At 37.6% G+C, this 19,001-nt stretch overlaps 1 protein-coding gene across 2 annotated transcripts in view; it reads right to left on the bottom strand.

Moving 5' to 3' along the window:
* The window catches only part of lyn (LYN proto-oncogene, Src family tyrosine kinase), a 31,917-nt gene that overhangs the window by 7,889 nt on the left and 5,027 nt on the right, over window positions 1-19,001 (bottom strand). Inside the window, exons 2-9 of one of the 2 annotated variants that reach the window (XM_036556126.1) lie at window positions 13,604-13,740; window positions 12,093-12,147; window positions 11,895-12,000; window positions 9,497-9,595; window positions 9,287-9,390; window positions 7,856-8,005; window positions 7,451-7,603; window positions 1,132-1,314 (exon numbers count right to left, since the gene is read on the bottom strand). In XM_036556126.1, the coding sequence (XP_036412019.1) occupies window positions 1,132-1,314; window positions 7,451-7,603; window positions 7,856-8,005; window positions 9,287-9,390; window positions 9,497-9,595; window positions 11,895-12,000; window positions 12,093-12,147; window positions 13,604-13,735 (982 nt within the window). In that variant the 5' untranslated portion in view covers window positions 13,736-13,740. The remainder of the gene's footprint in view (window positions 1-1,131; window positions 1,315-7,450; window positions 7,604-7,855; window positions 8,006-9,286; window positions 9,391-9,496; window positions 9,596-11,894; window positions 12,001-12,092; window positions 12,148-13,603; window positions 13,741-19,001) is intronic. The other variant, XM_036556127.1, reaches the window with a different exon arrangement.

The following is a 19,001-nucleotide window of genomic DNA, read 5'->3' as shown; positions in this document are numbered from 1 at the left end:
TCATTACTGAATGTTTTAAAACAGAACAGTAAAATAAAAGCCTGGAGACGAGACGGGCTGTGTGGAGTCAGTACAGCTTAGAAAATATAATTTCAATGAAATATGGTTCAGTTATGTTCCCTGACTAAAGGTACTGAGATGTGCCCTTGAGGGTACCACCCCAGTCACAAGAGGGATACTGCCCCCATAAAAGTTTTGTACCATTTTTTTGGGAGTGTTGGATAAAAATAAAACATTTAACATAACGTGCTATAGCTTTGCACAGCCCACATTTTATGATTTATTTTATTCTCAATATGTTAAATTCAGCAAACAAACAGTAATTGTGCATTAAAATAGGCAGATGTTTGTTCTCTGTAGAGGATATCTTACTTATATATTATATATTATTATAATATATTAATATTATTAATATCTTACTTATAACTTTTATATTAAAACTTATTTCCACTCAGAAAATCAACAAAGCATGGACTTTGAGCAGGGGTGCTCAAACTTTTGCATACGACTGTACCTGCCAAGAAGCTCCTATTGAGAAAAGGAAACGGACCAAAAAGAAGATCATCTGCAAATCAAACAAAAAAGCTGCTGGTGTTCTCAGAGCAATGGACTGACCACCCCAGAGTCCAGACCTCAACATCACTGAATGTGTTTACTTGGATTGTGAGAAGCAGAAAATGCAACCAACTTCTAAGACTGAACTTCGGAAAAAAAATATCTCTCTAGATTTCTTTGAAAAACAAAGTCTCCTGAAAAGAATGGAGGCTAAAGAGTGACACACATACATACTGAAAAAAGTGTATCTAATTGTTTATATATATATATACTGAACAATGACTCTTGTACTTGATGGCTGTTTTGACTGGAATCAAATAAATGACAGGCCTCTGACTTTTGCACAGTACTGCATTTGTGTATCCAGTGTATTTGTGTTAATATTTTTGGGGGCATCAATACATTTTTGCTGTAAATGATCATAAACGAAAGTGGAAGAAAGCAAAAAGAAGGAAGTGGGCTCTGTACACTGGCCTGGACTAAGATATAAAAATACAAAAGCCATCTGTATGATATAAAAAGACAATGAAAAGTTTCCTAAAGAACAGTAATCGAATCGAATCACGGCTACTGTACCATTGGCCATGAACTCAGTGATGATGTAGATGGGCTCGGTTTTGGTGACCACGGCGTAGAGGCGCACCAGCCGGTCGTGCTGGAGGGTCTTCATCAGGTTAGCTTCCTCCAGGAAGGCCTCCACAGACATGGTGCCAGGCTTCAGCGTCTTCACCGCTACCTTCGTGGTGTTGTTGTAGTAGGCTGTAAAACATAAAGGGCTGTTAAGGTCACTGGGCCTCATGCTAGGCCACAGATGACAGCTAGAAAAAATGCTGACCATAGCCAGAGAATTCCTGTTTATTGCAACCTCACATCACACAACAGCCTGTCTCAGCAAAGTGCACACTTCTACACGTCTCTTTCCTCTTTCTGCTTCAGTGAAAAGTTAAATGCACATCCGTTTCTAAGATGTAGTCAATCAGGGAAGAACTGTTTGGTGTCTTTCTTTAGTTCTGCACTGGAGATACGAGGCTAATGTATCTAACATTTAAAGGAAGCTGATCTTAGCCAAACGGCTCATTTTACTGTGGTGGCAAAAATTGTGTGCTACAACTCTGAAGCCATTAAATTAGCACAAAATAAGACCAAACCTTGGAATATGGACGTCTGCGTGTTCTTTGTTCAGTCCCTAAGTTATCAGACAAAAAGCTATGATCATTCTTTTTTCTAAATTCATGTTTTAGCCAATTTTAATCATGTTGAGTATAAATATAAGATGCTCACAGATGTTGAAGTATTATTTTATTTCCTTATATTTTATATAAGGAAACAATTTTGAGGCTGTTTTTTCTGTTTAAATTGTAAAAATGTTTCAAATATTTAAAACTGTCACTGTTGGAACACAAAACCTCACCTCTCTGAAAAAGTAACTTTACAGAAGAAGGAAAAAATTTTCTAATTTTAATAATAATAATAAAGTTCACGTAACAACACTTTATTCTACATCGTTCTGGACCATGTCTGGAGGCCCGCTCGTTATGAAATTTTGACACAGTGTTAAAGGCAGCTGGCATTTTCAAATTGTAAAATATTTGATGCAAATCCTGTCCCGTTATTTTTGTCAGTGGTGTAACAGAAACAAAATGTCATTTAAATAAATAAAAAGAAGGTCGTTGTTTGTTACTTCTTGTACGGATATCTCAAAGTAAGAAGACTATGAAGTCTGAGAAGTGAAATCTTTTTTTGTTTCTGATAAATTTGGCTAAAATGCTGTGCCGCAAAGAGGTTGTCAGTGGTGTTACTAATAAAACTATAGCTGTGTCCCAATTCAGAGGCTGCATCATTCTGAGGCTGCATTCGAAGGCCGGTTGCGTCACAGCGGCGCGACTAGACTGTCCCATTTCGAGGGCTCCTTCGTATGCGGCCGAGAAACGCGTCCTTTGTTTCTATGGCAACAAAGGATCTAACGGGTGGATCCTTCACCAGCCAACATGTCCCAAGCTTCACCGCGTGCCGGCGAGGATTCGAGAACATGGTGGCGTCAGCAAAAGAGCGAACGGCGGCTGAAGAGTCACTTTTAAATGTAAGTATTGGTTTTAAACTGAGTCGAATAGCGAACAATACAAATGTTAAAAAAAGCCAATAAAAGTGGTCTGAAGCAAAACTCACACTAACGTTTGGTTTTAGGGAGCAAGAAGCAGACAGAGAGAAGCATCTCCAGCTCTCATAAATGAAAAAAATAAAAAAAAAAACGTTTTGGCTTCATCTTTAATGAACTTTAAAAGAGCTTGACAAGAGCTGCGTTTCGTGACGCAACGGCAAAGAAAATAAAGCGTCAGAGGAGTAAATTTTAGAAAAGCTCAAATTTGACTAATTTTAGTGGTGTTACAACTTTACATTTACGGCATTTGGCAGACACTCTTATCCAGAACGGCTTACAATTTGATCATTTTACACAGGTAGGCGAAGGCAGTGTTAGGAGTCTTGCCCAAGGACTCTTATTGGTATAGTGCAGGGTGTTTGCCCAGGTGGGGGACTGAAGCCCAGTCTACAGTGTAGAAGGCAGAGGTGTTGCCCACTACACTACACCAAGCTCATGATATCTTTAGTGTGGATCAATATAAGAGACTACATAACACACTTACATAACACTAACATCCTGTTCATTTGGCACCACAGTGGCAGAATGACCCAATTACCATCAAATATGTGCCTCAAATCATGTCGAGCTGTTAAGTAATCTCAAACAGACTCGCCTACCTGATTTCTGACCCTGTGTGACACACAGTTATCCTTACAAATAGACAAAAGCAAGTCAGATAGCTATAAACAATAGCAGACGTCTTGAAGTTGAACATCCTGAATGTTATCCATACTTCTGTCCATTTCTAGGACCCCGTACAGTTAACATGTCTTGGCTGATGGACTGTTTTGCTGTAAGGGGAAAACTGTGTAAATTAGTGTATGGAGCTGTGCTCACAGTTTGCTGCGTATTTGTTCTCATACACGCCCTTATTTCTCAGCAGTGGTGAGTCATGAGGCCGTTTTGCGCCGAGACCACAGAAAAGTGAAGCGATATTCGTCCCTATTTCCTAACTGAGTAATTGCAAGGCTGTATTCATCTCACAGAATGTTCTGGTCAACATGACATTTCCCTGATGAATCTAACTGCCCAGTGCCTACTTTGCATGTGCTGTCCTGTGCGCCCCATCCAGTCCCTTCGCACCACCACCACTCAAAAGCATGGAATCAATGTTTTCAACAATAAAAAACTAATTTAGTTGCAGATACATGGATAAAATGATTCTAAGACGCCAGTCCTGTGTACCATCACAGGTTTCAAATAATTTGTAAGGAGCTTGGAAACCTAAAAATAAAATATTGGGAATTTTTAGATGTGTCCAAACACAGTTACACATGACTGTAAAATGACTGATGAGTGCATAATGCATAATATATTACAATATAACAATAAAATGAATATTATATACAATAATATGTCTTGTATTTCAAATTCAAACAATCAAATCTCGAAGCGGATGACAAAAATATTGTACACAGACAATACAATATCTACTGTGTATCACTTATAACTTGATGTTAACAATGTCTGAAATATTGAATTAAAGGGCCCATATCACAAAAAAGTGACTTTTCTTTTTGCTTTTTTTTCAAAATAAGAGTTTGCTGTCGTACGTAAGAGCTGTAAAAGTTTAAACATTCGTTCTCCAGTCCATACAGTCTATATAAGGAAACTAAGCTGTGAAAACAGCCCATTTAAAATGCACTGTTCTTGTGACGTCACAAAAGCCAGCACATTTACATATATTTGCCTACAGCAGTTAAGCCCCTCCCTTTCATGCTGTAAAGATTGTTTGAGCCTGGACTGCTTTTTGAACAAGGCACCATCCAAAGCAGCCAATCAGAACAGAGCTAATTTACATATAACAGTCTTGAAGGCAATAAGGCAGTAATAAAAACAGGATATAACAAGTGATTCCAAACTTTTGGACAGTGGTGTATGCCCATTGTAGGCCAATTATGCAGCAATGATAGGGACCCAAGCACCGAAGCGAGACAAAACTAATTTGAGCGTGCAGGACGGCAGGAAGTTTTCCATTCAGCCAGCAGCCATGACGAACTATAAACCTGCATGTAGGCCTGCCAGTGCACTGGTAGCAGGGTCAGGAGGAAACATCTTGAGCGTACGAGGCCCCACTCCATTTGTATATTTGCAAAGTCGACCGCTTCCTGCGATTCATCACGCCTGCCAAGCGGGAAGAAGCTGCATGAATAATAATGACATCCAATGCAAATCCGACGCCGACCGCTACAGCTTCCCCCTCAGATCCAGCCGATAAGGCCTCTGTGGGTGCAGTTAGCCCACCCAGACCCACAGCAGGAACAGGCACCGTTCGACTAAAGCCGCTTACCGTCTATTGTTCCTAATCCGAATTTAGGCTTTAAAGAATGAAAGTCTGAACCTGCAGTTTTTGCTGTTTGCGATTAACCTTTTCTAAGAATCTAAAAGTGAGTCATAAACTGACAAATACACAGCAAGCACAGCTAAACATTTCCTGCCACAGTGATAAATAAACCCATAACTTCTTTGTTTGGCAATATCATCACTGTCATGTGAAAAGAAGCTTGTATAGATACACTATTAGAAAATGAGCTTCTCCTTAGACTGTGGGAACATTTTATGAATAATGGATCAACAGAGATGTTGAAAAGTAGGCCTTAAACCTACAGAATAAAACACTAACTTTCCAGAAGAAGGAAAAATTTGTAACTTTTCTTAACATTCTTAATTTTAATGGAAGTTAATGTAACAATATTTGAAGCCAACCTTCATAAGGACTTTATGACACTCTTATGAAGCACCATTGCCAAGTAATGTAACACGTTGTTGCATCAATTCTATGGTTTTTAACTGTTAATTTAACTGTGACAATTTCTTTAAAGGCCTTTACGTCAATGAAGTGATTTACTTCATAAAACATCTTACATCATCTTGTGATAAGCCCATATGTAGGAAGCCTTCAAACGAAGTGTTATCCAGTTGTATTCCTTGTCATTTTAGACCATTCTGATTGGTCCTTTTGTCAGGAAATGTAAAAAAAGAGTCTTCAATGTTGTCAATAATACATAAAAAATGTTGAAAAATGTCCTGACAGTTACTGTATGTTAATATAAAGATAACAAATTTGTCCTTCTTTTATAAACATAACATTCCTGAAATATGAAAATATGCTGGATTTTGTCATTTAAACTCCAGAAGAGATTACAGAACAGATCTGTAGATATGCAGTGCAGTTGTGGTCTGGGCTAAAATGACCTCAGCTGAACACTTGACATGAAAATTTAGAGAAAAACCCATGTGTCTCATAATGAGTCAACCTACAGTGCCTGTCAAAAGTTTGGAGACGCTTTTTAAAAAATGTTTTTTAACACAAATAAGCATGTATCTCCAAAAGGTGTTTTGATTTTCTCTGCAAAAACTGTAAGAACGGCTGACATAAGGGAATGAAGCCAAAGGCCACGCATGTTATCCTCTTGCTGTGATGCCAGCGCTATTTAGCATGCAAACCTTTCAGGTGTTTAGACCATCTTAGGGCCAAAAGAGTTTCAATATGTGCTTTTAACAATAGTTTGGAAAACTATCAAACAATTAGGTATTAGCTACAGTCTCAGTACATATTACATGTACACTATGGGCTCTGTTTTCATATTTATAGCCAACACAGCACTGTGATAATGGCAGAATATTCACATTTTCTGGATAGAGAAAAAACTGCCTGTCTTAAATTACTCATTATTTTTATAAATACAGCCAAAACTACAGCATTCATTATGATCAATGAAATACACAAATTTAATATTTTAATTTTATGTTTTTAAATGTTTTGATCAATTTGTTACTTTAATTTTGTATTTTGCTTCTTATCAGATTAACTAGGACACTTGGCTCTCTGTGTGTGAAATGTTGTAACTCCATTGAGCTGCTGGTGAGCAATGAGGAGTGAAGAAAGAGGAATGAGAACCCCCTGCTGTGAAAACAATCCACACCACAATAACATATATTCCATCACCATTATTGAAGGAAAAAGACATATTTAAACTGAGGGACCTCCGAAGCAGATGGCAAATGCTTTTTATTTTTTGAAAAACTGTTAATCTGAAATAGACACCAGTATAGACAGTAGCCGCGTTCCAAAGCCTAGGCTGCAGCCTAGAAACGCAGCCTACATTCTAAGTGATTTCGAGGGCTCAACAGATGTATCTTTCCAGGCCTTCGGTTACCCACAGTTCTCTGCGCACGAATGACGCAAAGGAAAAAAACAGCACCAAGAAAATGGCAGAAAATGAAGCCATTGGAGCAGAGCGTAAATTGTTCATGTCCTTGAATTCGTCTTCGTTACTTTAGAAAGTGTAAAATGACTGATTAATCAAATTCGTCCAAATATCGTATATTATTTAGAAGTATTTGTGTATAGGTAGTTTATCGCACTACATAAGGACATCTCCTCCATTTCTGTAAAGAAAGGAAAAAGCAACGAACACAATGCAATGGGCTTCATTGTCTCTCACTACTAGTTCCCTCACAAGTTTCGCACCACAACTGCAAGAGGTGGGATCTTTCTGGTGACATCACCATGCAGCCTCATTAGGACAGTTGTGACCAATAGTCTAATAAGGAGGAGTCTTCATAGGACAGTCCTACCGAGGACCTGCCCTACCTCGGCTGCAGCCTTGGCTTTGGAACGCAGAAAGTATCTGACATACAGTGTACTTCAAATTTCAAGGCATGGTGTGAAAGTTTTGACAGCCAGTGTAAATACAAAGAACATTTATTGTATTTTTTTCGTGCTGTGGTGGTCTATCTTTCTCCACTTACCCATCCACACCTCTCCGAACTGCCCTGCTCCAAGCTTCTTCACCATCTTGATGGACTCTTTGGAAATCTCCCAGGCGTCTTTGTCCCACGGCTTCTGGGCTTTAGGCTTCTCACAGGGCCTTTCTAGTTTACGGCACAATCCATCTGCTTGCTCTGTGTGGAAAAACACAAAACGCACATGCAAAAACACCATAGAGATTCGCTCTTAACTAAAGAAAGGGAAGTGACCGACCACAGCAGCTAACGCGGTACTCAAAACACTGCAGAAGTGCATGGTTAAGGTTTCACATTCAGAATGAAAAGAAAGAAAATTGGTGTGATTAGTTAGAGGGCTGTGCAGAATGAAGAGTGTGCAATAAAGACCACTTGACTTGAGAAGTGCTCCACTGGATCAATGAAACTCACTGTGGTAATGATGTATCATTTTGATGATGTCAGGGAATGTGATTTTGGGGGAAATGTAGTAGCCGCCGTTGTCCAGGCTGCGGATCTTATAATGCTTTACGACATCTGAACCTTGTGGACCCACATCTCGGATGGACAGCGAGTAACTTCCTGTAGAACACAAACAGAAGAGCCTTATCAGAGGTGTTGAGATAAACACTGATAATGGAGCCCTTTGTCTCTATCGAAAGATTATCATAATGAAAATGTGTGATTAAAGAGAGGGCTATTTTAAGCCCAATACTTGAAAAGTCTGTCAGAGAACTTTGGTTGGTTGGATGGTTATCTAACTCTTAAAGCTAAATGTCTGAACAGCCCTGGTCAAATGAGTTAACACTTCCTCAAAGGACTCAAGTATGACATTTTTCTGCAAATTTTACATCATGATTTCTATGTATATGCTGAGTTTAAGATGCTGGAAAACAATAAAACTATCATTTAGAATGTGCCATAACTTTTGCACAAGCCACATTTTACACACACACACACACATCATCTAAACCGCTTATCCTTCTGGGTCGCGGTGGGGTGCTGGAGCCTATCCCAGCTGTCATTGGGCGGAAGGCAGGTTACATCCTGGACAGGTCGCCAGTCCATCGCAGGGCAGACAGACAGACATACATACACAATCACACACACTCACACCTAGAGGCAATTTAGCATGTCCAATTGGCCTGACTGCATGTTTTTGGACTGTGGGAGGAAACCGGAGTACCCAGAGGAAACCCACACAGACACGGGAGAACATGCAAACTCCACACAGAGAGGAACCTGGTCGCCCGGCAGGGAATCAAACCCAGGCCCTTCTTGCTGTGAGGCGACAGTGCTACCCACCGTGCCACCTGCCACATTTTACGTTTTAGCTTTTTCCCCAATTGAACTACATGTTAAATTCAGCAAATAGACAGTTTTGTGCATCAAAAATGTGCAGAAGTGTGTTTTCTGTAAAGAATGTGTGCTTATTATCACAAAATCAATGTCATTTAACAAGGGGTGCCCAAACTTTTGCATACATCTGTATTTCATACATATTCCATAAAATTTGATCAAAAAAATAAAATAAATATAAAATGACACACATGCCTTTACTATAAAACAAAATATAAAGATAAAATAAAAAATAGACTTCAAAATATATTTTATTTGAAAAAAAAAACTATAATAAAAAGTATTAAAAAAAACTTTTATAGAATATTTTCAAAATTAAATATAAAAATTTTGTTGTAAAATGAAAAAAGAGCAGATAAAACAATGATAATACACTCCATTGTAAACTGTACTTGAAAAAAACTTTAATAAAATATTATAACATATAACATATAAAATGAAATATTACATAATTTTATTACAAAATGAAATTTAAAAAATTATAGGACATTAATCTCCACAAACCTTTGGATGTTTCACTCTCTCGTATGAGGTAGGAGCCTGGTTTGTTAGCGGGCGCTAACAGCTGTCTCTCTGCATCTTTTCTTGTAATGTCCTTGAAGAACCACCTGCAAAGAAACACAAAGGAATGTAGCTCTTTTGTAAAACACACCAGAGGAGGACTCTCAGAAACCCGGGAGAACATAAGATCCAGTGCTGTTCTATGGCACTTACACTTCCGTCTCCATGGTGTCAACCTGGGCCACGTAATTGGAGGGGATGAACCCTTCTTTGCGTGTGGTCAGAGACTTGGCCTTCCACCACTCTCCATGCCTACCAAACAGACATCAGCATTAGTCGATGGCCATAAAATTACAATAAAGAAAACAAGCTAATAAAAATACACTGATGCGTCACGATGCACCGATCTGATAATAGTAATAATAATCAATTAAGTATGTGCTTTACCACGATTAAATTCTCGGGCCATATTCAAATGAAAATGTAAAAAAACAGCTTGGTGTATATTTTTATGGTCTGTATTCCATTATTGTGCACATAGATAGTATAATATAATATAATATCGCTGCTGTCGGAAGAAAACCTGGTATCTTTTCAATTTTTCCATTTTTGACATAATTTAAAAATGCCTGTTGCTCTTTACATTGTGTGTAAATTTCATGAAGAACGGACCAAAAGAAATGGTCCAAAATTACTTGGAGAAATGTCTGGTTCCATTGACTTACATTAAAAGTAAAGTATGTTTTTCCTTTCTCCTGTAAAGTTACCATTTTGGAGATACGAGGTTTTTTTTCCGATAACAGCGATATGCATCTTGTTAAAAGGCCCACATCCTACATTTTTTCTTGAATTGTATTTTTTCCCCTAAAGCCCACTTATGATGTCTGTTTGGTTTTATGCACCTAAAACAGTCATAATTCCTTTATAGAAAATTTTCCAATCTCTCTTTATCCCTCAGAATTAAACAGCCTGTTTTTATTACTGCGCCTTTAAGACTAATATAAAGTCATATGCAAAAATCTAGAACAACACAGTTTCTATATATGGATGGCATGGACTGAAGACTGAACTGTATGTTTTGAAAAGATGAAACATATTGAAAAGTATTAAACAATGTATGTAACAACATTTACATACTGCATCAAATTCTTTTATTCCAGAAAAGCACGTAAAATGAGGTATTCCATGATATTGGCCCTTTAAAATATAAAACTGGCATTTCACTGAGTTGTTGGTCTGTATATTTTCTCCATCTTCTCAGAATGGAACATAATGAACACCCAAATAGTGATTTTAGTATTCAAATACTGAACTAGTTAACCGAGTACTCGAGTACTTAGTGCACATCCCTAATAAATAGTTCCTCCTGTTTGAGTATTCAGTGGATTCTTCCTTCTCATTCGTAGCAAAATTAGTGATGCATTGATACCAATTTTCAGTATGAATACATGCCAGTACCGATGCCATACTGAGTAACTTAGAATTTAGTAATTGTTAGAGTTAGTGAGAGCAATGTACCATACATACATACATACATACATACATCATCTAAACCGCTTATCCTTCTGGGTCGCGGTGGGGTGCTGGAGCCTATCCCAGGTGTCATTGGGCGGAAGAGCAATGTACCAAAACAGTTAAATCGATAAAATCTAGCTGATTCTGAACGACAGATCGGGTAATGTTGCAGTACAGAAGAGCGAGTTTTGTTCCACATCAGAAAAGCACTTCTGTACAGCTGTAATAAAGTACATTTCATAGTTTTGATCCCCGCTCTCTGTAGCACAGTGACAGCAGGAATCACATCCGAGGTTAAGGCAACTGAGGAGCTCAGCTGGAGTTTTACATCTTGTTGGAGTCTTATATGAACAAAGCCTACGATTTATATACTTACTGACCTGATATGTGAAAGCAGATAGCTCTGTCTGGCAATTATAAAGCTGCTTCACTCAAAACATCATGGTGCACTCCGAGTACGGAGCAAAAACCCTAAGAAACTGTGAGACAGCAGCTCAGCTAACTTGTGCCACACTGTGTACTGAAACTAAAAGCACACAGTGATGTACATGGTAGGACAGCATGGTCTCCCTACAGCTTATATTACAAAGATCTATTAAAAAAATCACCATATTAACATCCATACCTTGCAATTCCATTCAATCTGTATAAAACTGTGATTTACGAACTTTGGTAGCAGATGCCTCCGTTTTGTTAGTCTATGTGAGTCCGCCCACTTTGGGAAAGCTGTTGTGACTGTGTCTAAAGTGACCAACAATTTTGCATCCAACCACAAAGGCATCAGAAACAACATTTGCTGTGCAATCAGACCCTCATTTACTGCCAGATTGGGTTGTTTATTTATTAGCACAGCAGCAAACGCTAGGCTTATGTCAGATGGAATCAGGTAGCTTCAGAAAGTCGATTGGTGCACCTTTCTCAAGTACGAGTAAATGAGTATCGGGCCAATACCTGATACCAGTATTGGTATCGATGCATCCTTAACCAAAATAATCAAATTAAATGAATCATATTAAATGAGGTTTTATGACACTGAGCACTCTTACTAGAAAATATTAGCAGAAAAGAAGATTGAACAGTGTAGATGGACACTTACTCTTCAAGGACCTTCAGCTTTTCCCCCTTTTTAAATCCCAGATCGTCTGGGTGTATGGCCTCATACGGGTAGAGAGCAACGACTATTTTCCCCTGCTCACTTTGCTCTGCGGAAGAAAAGAAAACAGTGCTTTATTCCCTGCGTGCGTGACTTCAAAGGGATGTGGAGAGAAATCACAGGACTGTAATCACGCCAAACCTTCCATTTTTTGAAACATCTGACCAGGCAGGAGTCCTGGAGGAAGAGAATTATTCTGCAATTGAAAAGCCAGAGGTTAAACTTAGCACAAGGGAAGATACTACTGTATATTGATAACAGAGAAATTAAGGGTGTAATGATACATATATTTTCAGCTTTGATATGATTTTCAATTTAATTTTTGGTACTTAACGTGTTAAAAATGTCTTGATTCTAAAGAGCTATAATTTTATACTACAGATCGGTTTGATTCAGATTTGACTCAGGTTTGTGCACACCAGCCCTAAATTTACCCCCAATAATCACAAAAAATTTGAGCGAGGGTCAGTACTAGAGCTTTAATCGTCAAAAAGTCTGTCCGATCCAACCACTGACCTGACCTGACACAAACCACAACATCATGTTTAGAGTCTGAGCCCAAGCTGTGCCCTACAAAATTCAGCCTGAACTCGACTCGACACAGCGTTGCAATTTTTGCAATCTGACCTGAATATAACAAAATTCTGTCCGAAACTGACCCGGACTGGGCCGTCATCAGCTGAAGTGTAGAATAAAACCTGACAGCTAAAATAAAATAATATGCTATAATAAAATAAAGTTTAAATTCTGCCTTAACTAGTTTATTTGTAAAGTAAAACAGCAAACGGCTTACTGCATGCTGCTCGGTGCTGATATAGCGAGATGTTACCTTCACCTGTTTAATACTAAAACTCTGCATATAGAATATCATACATGTCACTGTCCAAAAAAAAACCAAAAAAACAAAAAGCAAATATGCATCTATCTATTTTTTCTGGTTTTTATTTATCAGAATCATTTGAGCACAGCGGCTCTACATAGTGTGAAAATTAAAAAAAAACTGTGTTAAAATCTCTACATTAACTCACATTAGAAGTAAAGAACGTTGACTTTTTTGGAAGTTACTATTTTTGGATACACAAAGTTCTAAACACCCTGAATGGATAAATATACTTTCGGCCAAATCAAATGTCTTTTGGTTGCATTAAAATGTATTTTTTCTGATTCGATTCGTTTTCTTGCGAGTGTGGGCCTCGTAGAGCTCGGTGCTCAGTGGGTTTACTCCAGCGGGCCAGACTAAAAAACAATGTGAAGCAGTTAAAGTAGTGAAGAACAAAGTAACTAGAAAACTAAAGTAGGGGCCTACAGCATAAGCCCCTCCCCCTTCCCCACCCACTTTACTCTGATAGGTGCCTAGTTTTGATCATTGACAGTGGTTTCCATGGAAGACAGCAGATGAAAGCTCAGCAACCCAGTTATGAATTTCCTCACAGCGATTCAAAATGTTTGCGTACCGTATTGGAATCGTTACAGTAAAGCAAAATCTACTGAATCCTATTTATAATATGAATATATCCAGCAGTCTTTTCACATGCACTACTGATCTACAGACAGTACAATCAGGTCTCTGGCTAAAAAAGAAATGGCCCTCTAGAAGTGCTAATCACATGAGAAGACTTTGTGTGCTTCCCCCCATCTGACTCGCTACTTACTATAGTGTGTGGTTTAGGGGAGGTTGGATCTCTCACATATACCGTTTTGTCATCACGTGGAGACTCGCGCTTCTTTACGTCGAACACACCTCCGTTCTGGTCTTCACCAAGCTTGGATTTTTTACAACCCATGATTTCTGTTAGAGAGACACACACAAAAAAAGCAGCATGTTAACGTTTGGAAGTCGGTATCATTAAAAAGTTGTAATTCAATATAAATTAAATTTCTCTCAAACTCACTGAAACAAGCAGAGAAAATGATGAAAGTGTTTCTACATGTTCAATCCGCACCACATTTGTATTTGTAAGTAAAACTGGACATGCTTTATTATGTTTTGAATTTGATGAAAAGTTAGCGGTTTGAGTACAATCTACATCATTTACATTTCGGTCGTGAAAAAAGCAGAAGAGGTCTGAAGTGACGACTCAAAGCTGTCAAGACAGAATGCAAATGTTACAGCCCACTGTAGATGCTTATCTTATATTTAAATTGGAAATTCCACACATTTTTTTTTTTTAAAAAAAGCATGCATAATTGCATAAAATCTGCATAAGATGTAAACAAAGTCATTCTGAGAGGTGAAAATGCACAGTGGTGGTGATAGGAACCAGACGTCTACAGAGGTTATTGCGAAATGGTTATGAACCTGCTGTCTGATACCTTAGACATGGTTTTTGATCTTCTTACGATACAGCTTTGGCCTTACATTCATGGTGGAGAGGTACTGGTAGGGTGTTATAAGGCAAAATAGTCCCTAAAGAACTTGTACTTTTCAGATTTACCACTATTTTTTCATCATCAGCATCACATATAAAAACTCAGAAGACACATGTAGGTTCAGTGATGGTTTTTGTAAATACATAGTACATAAAATGACTATATTTGTGTTGTAGACATTGTGACGCTTGGTTCCCATCACCACCACTGTTAAAAAAATGGTTAGGTCACTACAATTTCACTGTTAGGTCACTACAATTTCACAACCCTCACTGACCTTGTTTACATCTCAGCAGCAGAATCATGCAGAAGTTGAAAAATCTGGGCTGAGCAGTATGACAATATTTAAGGGTACTGTGATCAATTGCATCACAGTATGCTTTCGGAGCATATCATGGATACCGTCTGCATTCAAAAAAACACTTCACAACTGCATGTTCGATTACAAATAGAGAATAATCAGGCACGGTCAGTTGGATTTGGTGGAGCATAGTGTGAAATGCCGGACACAAATAACTGGATTGATAGTTTTTGATAGTATTTTTTAAAAGTGGCCCTACTTTGTCTATTTCAACTTATCAGAACAAATAAATATCGTCACGTCATGTATCGTCATATTAAATTTCTGCCATATCGTCCAGCTCTAGGTGGAATTCTCCCTTGCATTCAACGAAATATTCATTAAATTCACTCCAACCTCCAAAACCTAAACCTAACCCTCACCCTGGCTCTTAAACTAACCCTCAACTGGTTAAATATCAGTGCATTTGGTCCAGATAGTTTGAATATTTTGAACATCTATAAAGGGCCTTCCGAAATAAAGCAGGACTTTACATTGTTATATTTAAATATCATAGCAAAAGACAGTCACAAATGTAGGCTTCTAAGGGTTAAATATCTTGGTGCAGTTGTTGATGACAAGCTGTGTTTTGACCAAAACAAAACTAGGATTTATGAAAAGGGGCGGGGATCGCTTTTCTTGACAAAACTCAGCAAGTTTCAGGTGCGTTCAAAGCTCAAGGTGGAATTCCACCACTTTTTTCAAAATTTCTCCATAAATAACTGGTGATGTGAGCAAAGTCATTCAGAGTGGTTTGGTGTGAAATGCTTCGTTCTAGAGAAACTTACAGACTAACTGAATTGTCCACAGTGGTGGTGATGGCAACCAGATGTCTGATGCCAAATGCCTCTGAAAGCTCCCTCACTGAAAGTTATTACATGCAATGGTTACAAATATGCTGCTTAATGCCTGAAATATTGTTGTACAGTTTGTTTTTGGCCAAAAGTGTATTTTTTAGAAATGATTTAATGGTGGAGGTATACATGCAGGGCATTGTGAGGCAAAATATTTCCCAAAGAAAATGTATTTTTTCAGATTCACCACAATTTTACCATCACCAATATTATATATAACAACTAAGAAGCCATGTGTAGGTTCACTGGTGGTTTTTGACAGTAAATAAAATGGCTACATTTGTGTTGTAGACATTGTGACCCCTGGTTCCTATCACCACCACTGTAAAGAAACGCACCGTTTCACATCACACCACTCTGAATGACTTTGTTAGCATCACAAGAATGGAATTATGCACAAATTTTGAAAAATCAGTGGAGTTCCCCTTTAAGACTTTGTTTGGTAAGTTTTTAATTTAATCAGTTTTTAATGTGCATTAATTAGCTGGTAACTTGAGGAATAAAAACTTCTAAATGTGTTATCAAAACTAAACGCCAAATGAATGATCATCTTAGATCAGTATGAGTGGGATAAATCAGCTTATTCCCTCAGGCTGTTACTGACTATCTACAATGTGGTCCAACAGATTTACAAACTCCTTTATCTGTCATGCGATCTTGATGTTAAATAATGTGGACAAATCAAACATGTAACTGGTTTCTGTATTACTACTACTTTATTACTACCTGTATTACTACTACTTTATATTGTGTGTTTTACTAATTTTGTGTGAAGCACTTTGAGCTGCCAGCGGTACGAAAAGTGCTCTATTAATAAAGATATTATTATCATAATACCTTTATTATAATTATAATACCTAAATATAATATAAATTATAATACCTATTATTATAATACCTAAAACCCTTTAAATGGTATTAAATTTTATATATATATATATATATATATGTATATGTTTTTTATATGAATATGTAAACATTACCAAAGTTCTATAATGTTCCATTCACTCTTCACTCCATACAGGATACATATGGAAACTAAGCTGCAAAAATAGCCTGTTTTAAATGACCTTTTTGTGATGTCACAAAAAAAACAATGTATTTACATACATGCGCCTATTCTGCCTACAACAGTTTAGCTCTACTTATTAATGCCCAAAGTGTGCAGGGGTGTTTTAGCCTGGACTGCTTTTTGAATGAAGAAAAAAAAAAACAGCAGTCAATCAGAACAGAGGTCATGTACATTTACAGTCTTAAAGGCACAGTAACAAAAACAGCCTGTTTAAGCGTATAAGGTAAAGGGAGGTTGGACAATGCGCATGTAAAAATGAACTAAGACTGTTTTTGGTATATAAACCCAAACAAACGTTATAAGTGAATTTCAGGGTAAAAAATTAAATACAAAAAAAAATGAAAAAAAAAAAACAACATAAGGGCCCTTCTTCACACATGCACATCTCATTTTGGTTGCTGAAAAAACCAAAAGTGGTTCAGAAGAAACTTTTTTTTTACTAAATAATATCTGCAAACAACTTGCGACAACATACGACACAATAAAAACAAGTAAATGAATGAATGAGGCAGGGAACAGTCACGTTGAGGAGGTGGACGATGGCTTGGAAAGGTCAAAGAAAGTGGTGAAAACTTCCTTGAAACTTTGTGTTGTTTAAACAATAAAACTGGTCAAAGGTAAAGAAAGATACACCCTGGCTGTGTTTATACTGCCTGCATTCTCCTTCCAGCAATACATTTACTGCCAAACAATTATGTCAAGTGACATCAAATCAGTGACGCCCTCAAAGGAATTCGCCAAGACATACAAACATAGATAACATTGAAAGCAACAGGCAACTGGAGTCTCTACTGCCAGGCAGTTTTTGAATTTTTATTTATGTTTATGTTTATATATTAGGGATATATTCCTTTCAGAACTATTAATACAGCACAAGAGCAAAGCTAAAGGGCCAGTATTTAGCCCAAACACTCATAAGAAAGTTCAGAAAGATGAAAATGTAAAATTACAGGAAGCTGTAATAAAACTGTTTCAGCTGTTCTTAAGGGGGAAGTCCACTAAAATGCCACTCAAGGACAGGCATGATGTTGTTTAGGGGTTCTTCAAAGGGTCCATATCACATCCCAGTACATAGAGTCCACATAAGGAAACTAAGCTGCAAACACAACCCGTTTTTAATTGATTACTTTTGTGATGTCACAAAAAACAATGCTTTTACATCTACTTGGCTATTCAGTGTACAGCACTTTAGCTCCGCCCACTCAAGCTGACATGACAAGGAGCGTTTCAGCCTGAAAAACCGATTTAAATGACTGAGGTCTTTTACATATGTGAGTCTTAAAGGCACAGAAATAAAAGCAGCTTATTTAATTCTAAGGGATAAAGAGAGGTTGGAAATGCTCTGTATAACTGTAGGATGAATGGGCGGGGCTAAACTGCTGTCACAAAAAAACGCATTTACATACACCTTACCTATTTGGCCTACAGCACTTTAGCTCCTCCCATTCATGCTGAAGTTACAAGGAGTGTTTCAGCCTGGATTGCTTTTTGAATGAGGTTGGAAAAAATTCTTGCAAAAATAAATCACGCCTGTTTTTGGTATATAAACCTGCACAAAGTGAATGTCAGGGTGAAAAATAAAATACATAAGGTAAAACTTTATTAATTTAACTAAAAACAACATTTAAGCTGTGCTGTGTTTAGGGGGAAAACCGACAAAATGCCACTCAAGGAAACATGATGGACAATATGTTGCTCAATGCCACGCTCTGTTTACCCATTAGTAGCCACTGCTTAATCAGTAACTGATATCAACCTTGTACATTCCAGAGACGGTAACCTATTGTGTACAAATTACCAACAATACAGATCTGGTGTCAAAGCACAGCGATACACTTCAGCTTTCCTTGAGTGAAACTGCCTTCTGGACAAAATAGGAAGCAAGTTTTTGGTGCACAAATGTAATATATTGGAAATATATAATGGTATGTCTGAGATATGAGATTTCGGAATATGTCAATAACATGTTAGTGTATCATAATTTCATTTGGGAATACCCGTTATCACTCAATGTTGGTACTTTAAAATAATGCTTAACCGATGTTTAGCCTATTTAGTTTATATCCATTTTCTTTATAACTAAAGAAGACAGTACAGTACGCAACAAAAGACTGCAAAATTAATCAACAAGCATTTCGAGAGTGTTGAGAGTGGGCTACAGTAAACAATAAACTCCCACTGCTATGCTTAGCTGTGCTATGTACCTTTGTCCATTTTTACAGACAGCAGTATGTCATACAGTGTCATAAACCACATAAACAAGCCTAAAAATTGCTACACGAGATTAGTTTGTATGATGCTAATTTGGGTATAAGCTTCCATTACTCATTAGCTACATTAGACTTGCAGCTCAAGTGCAAAACTAAGAGGCAAACTTCAGACACCAAACAAGTCTTGCTTGTTTAATTCTTAGAT

Source organism: Colossoma macropomum, unplaced genomic scaffold (genome assembly GCF_904425465.1).
Source record: "Colossoma macropomum unplaced genomic scaffold, Colossoma_macropomum, whole genome shotgun sequence".
NCBI lineage: Eukaryota > Metazoa > Chordata > Actinopteri > Characiformes > Serrasalmidae > Colossoma > Colossoma macropomum.
This window is presented reverse-complemented; position numbering and strand designations above follow the sequence as displayed.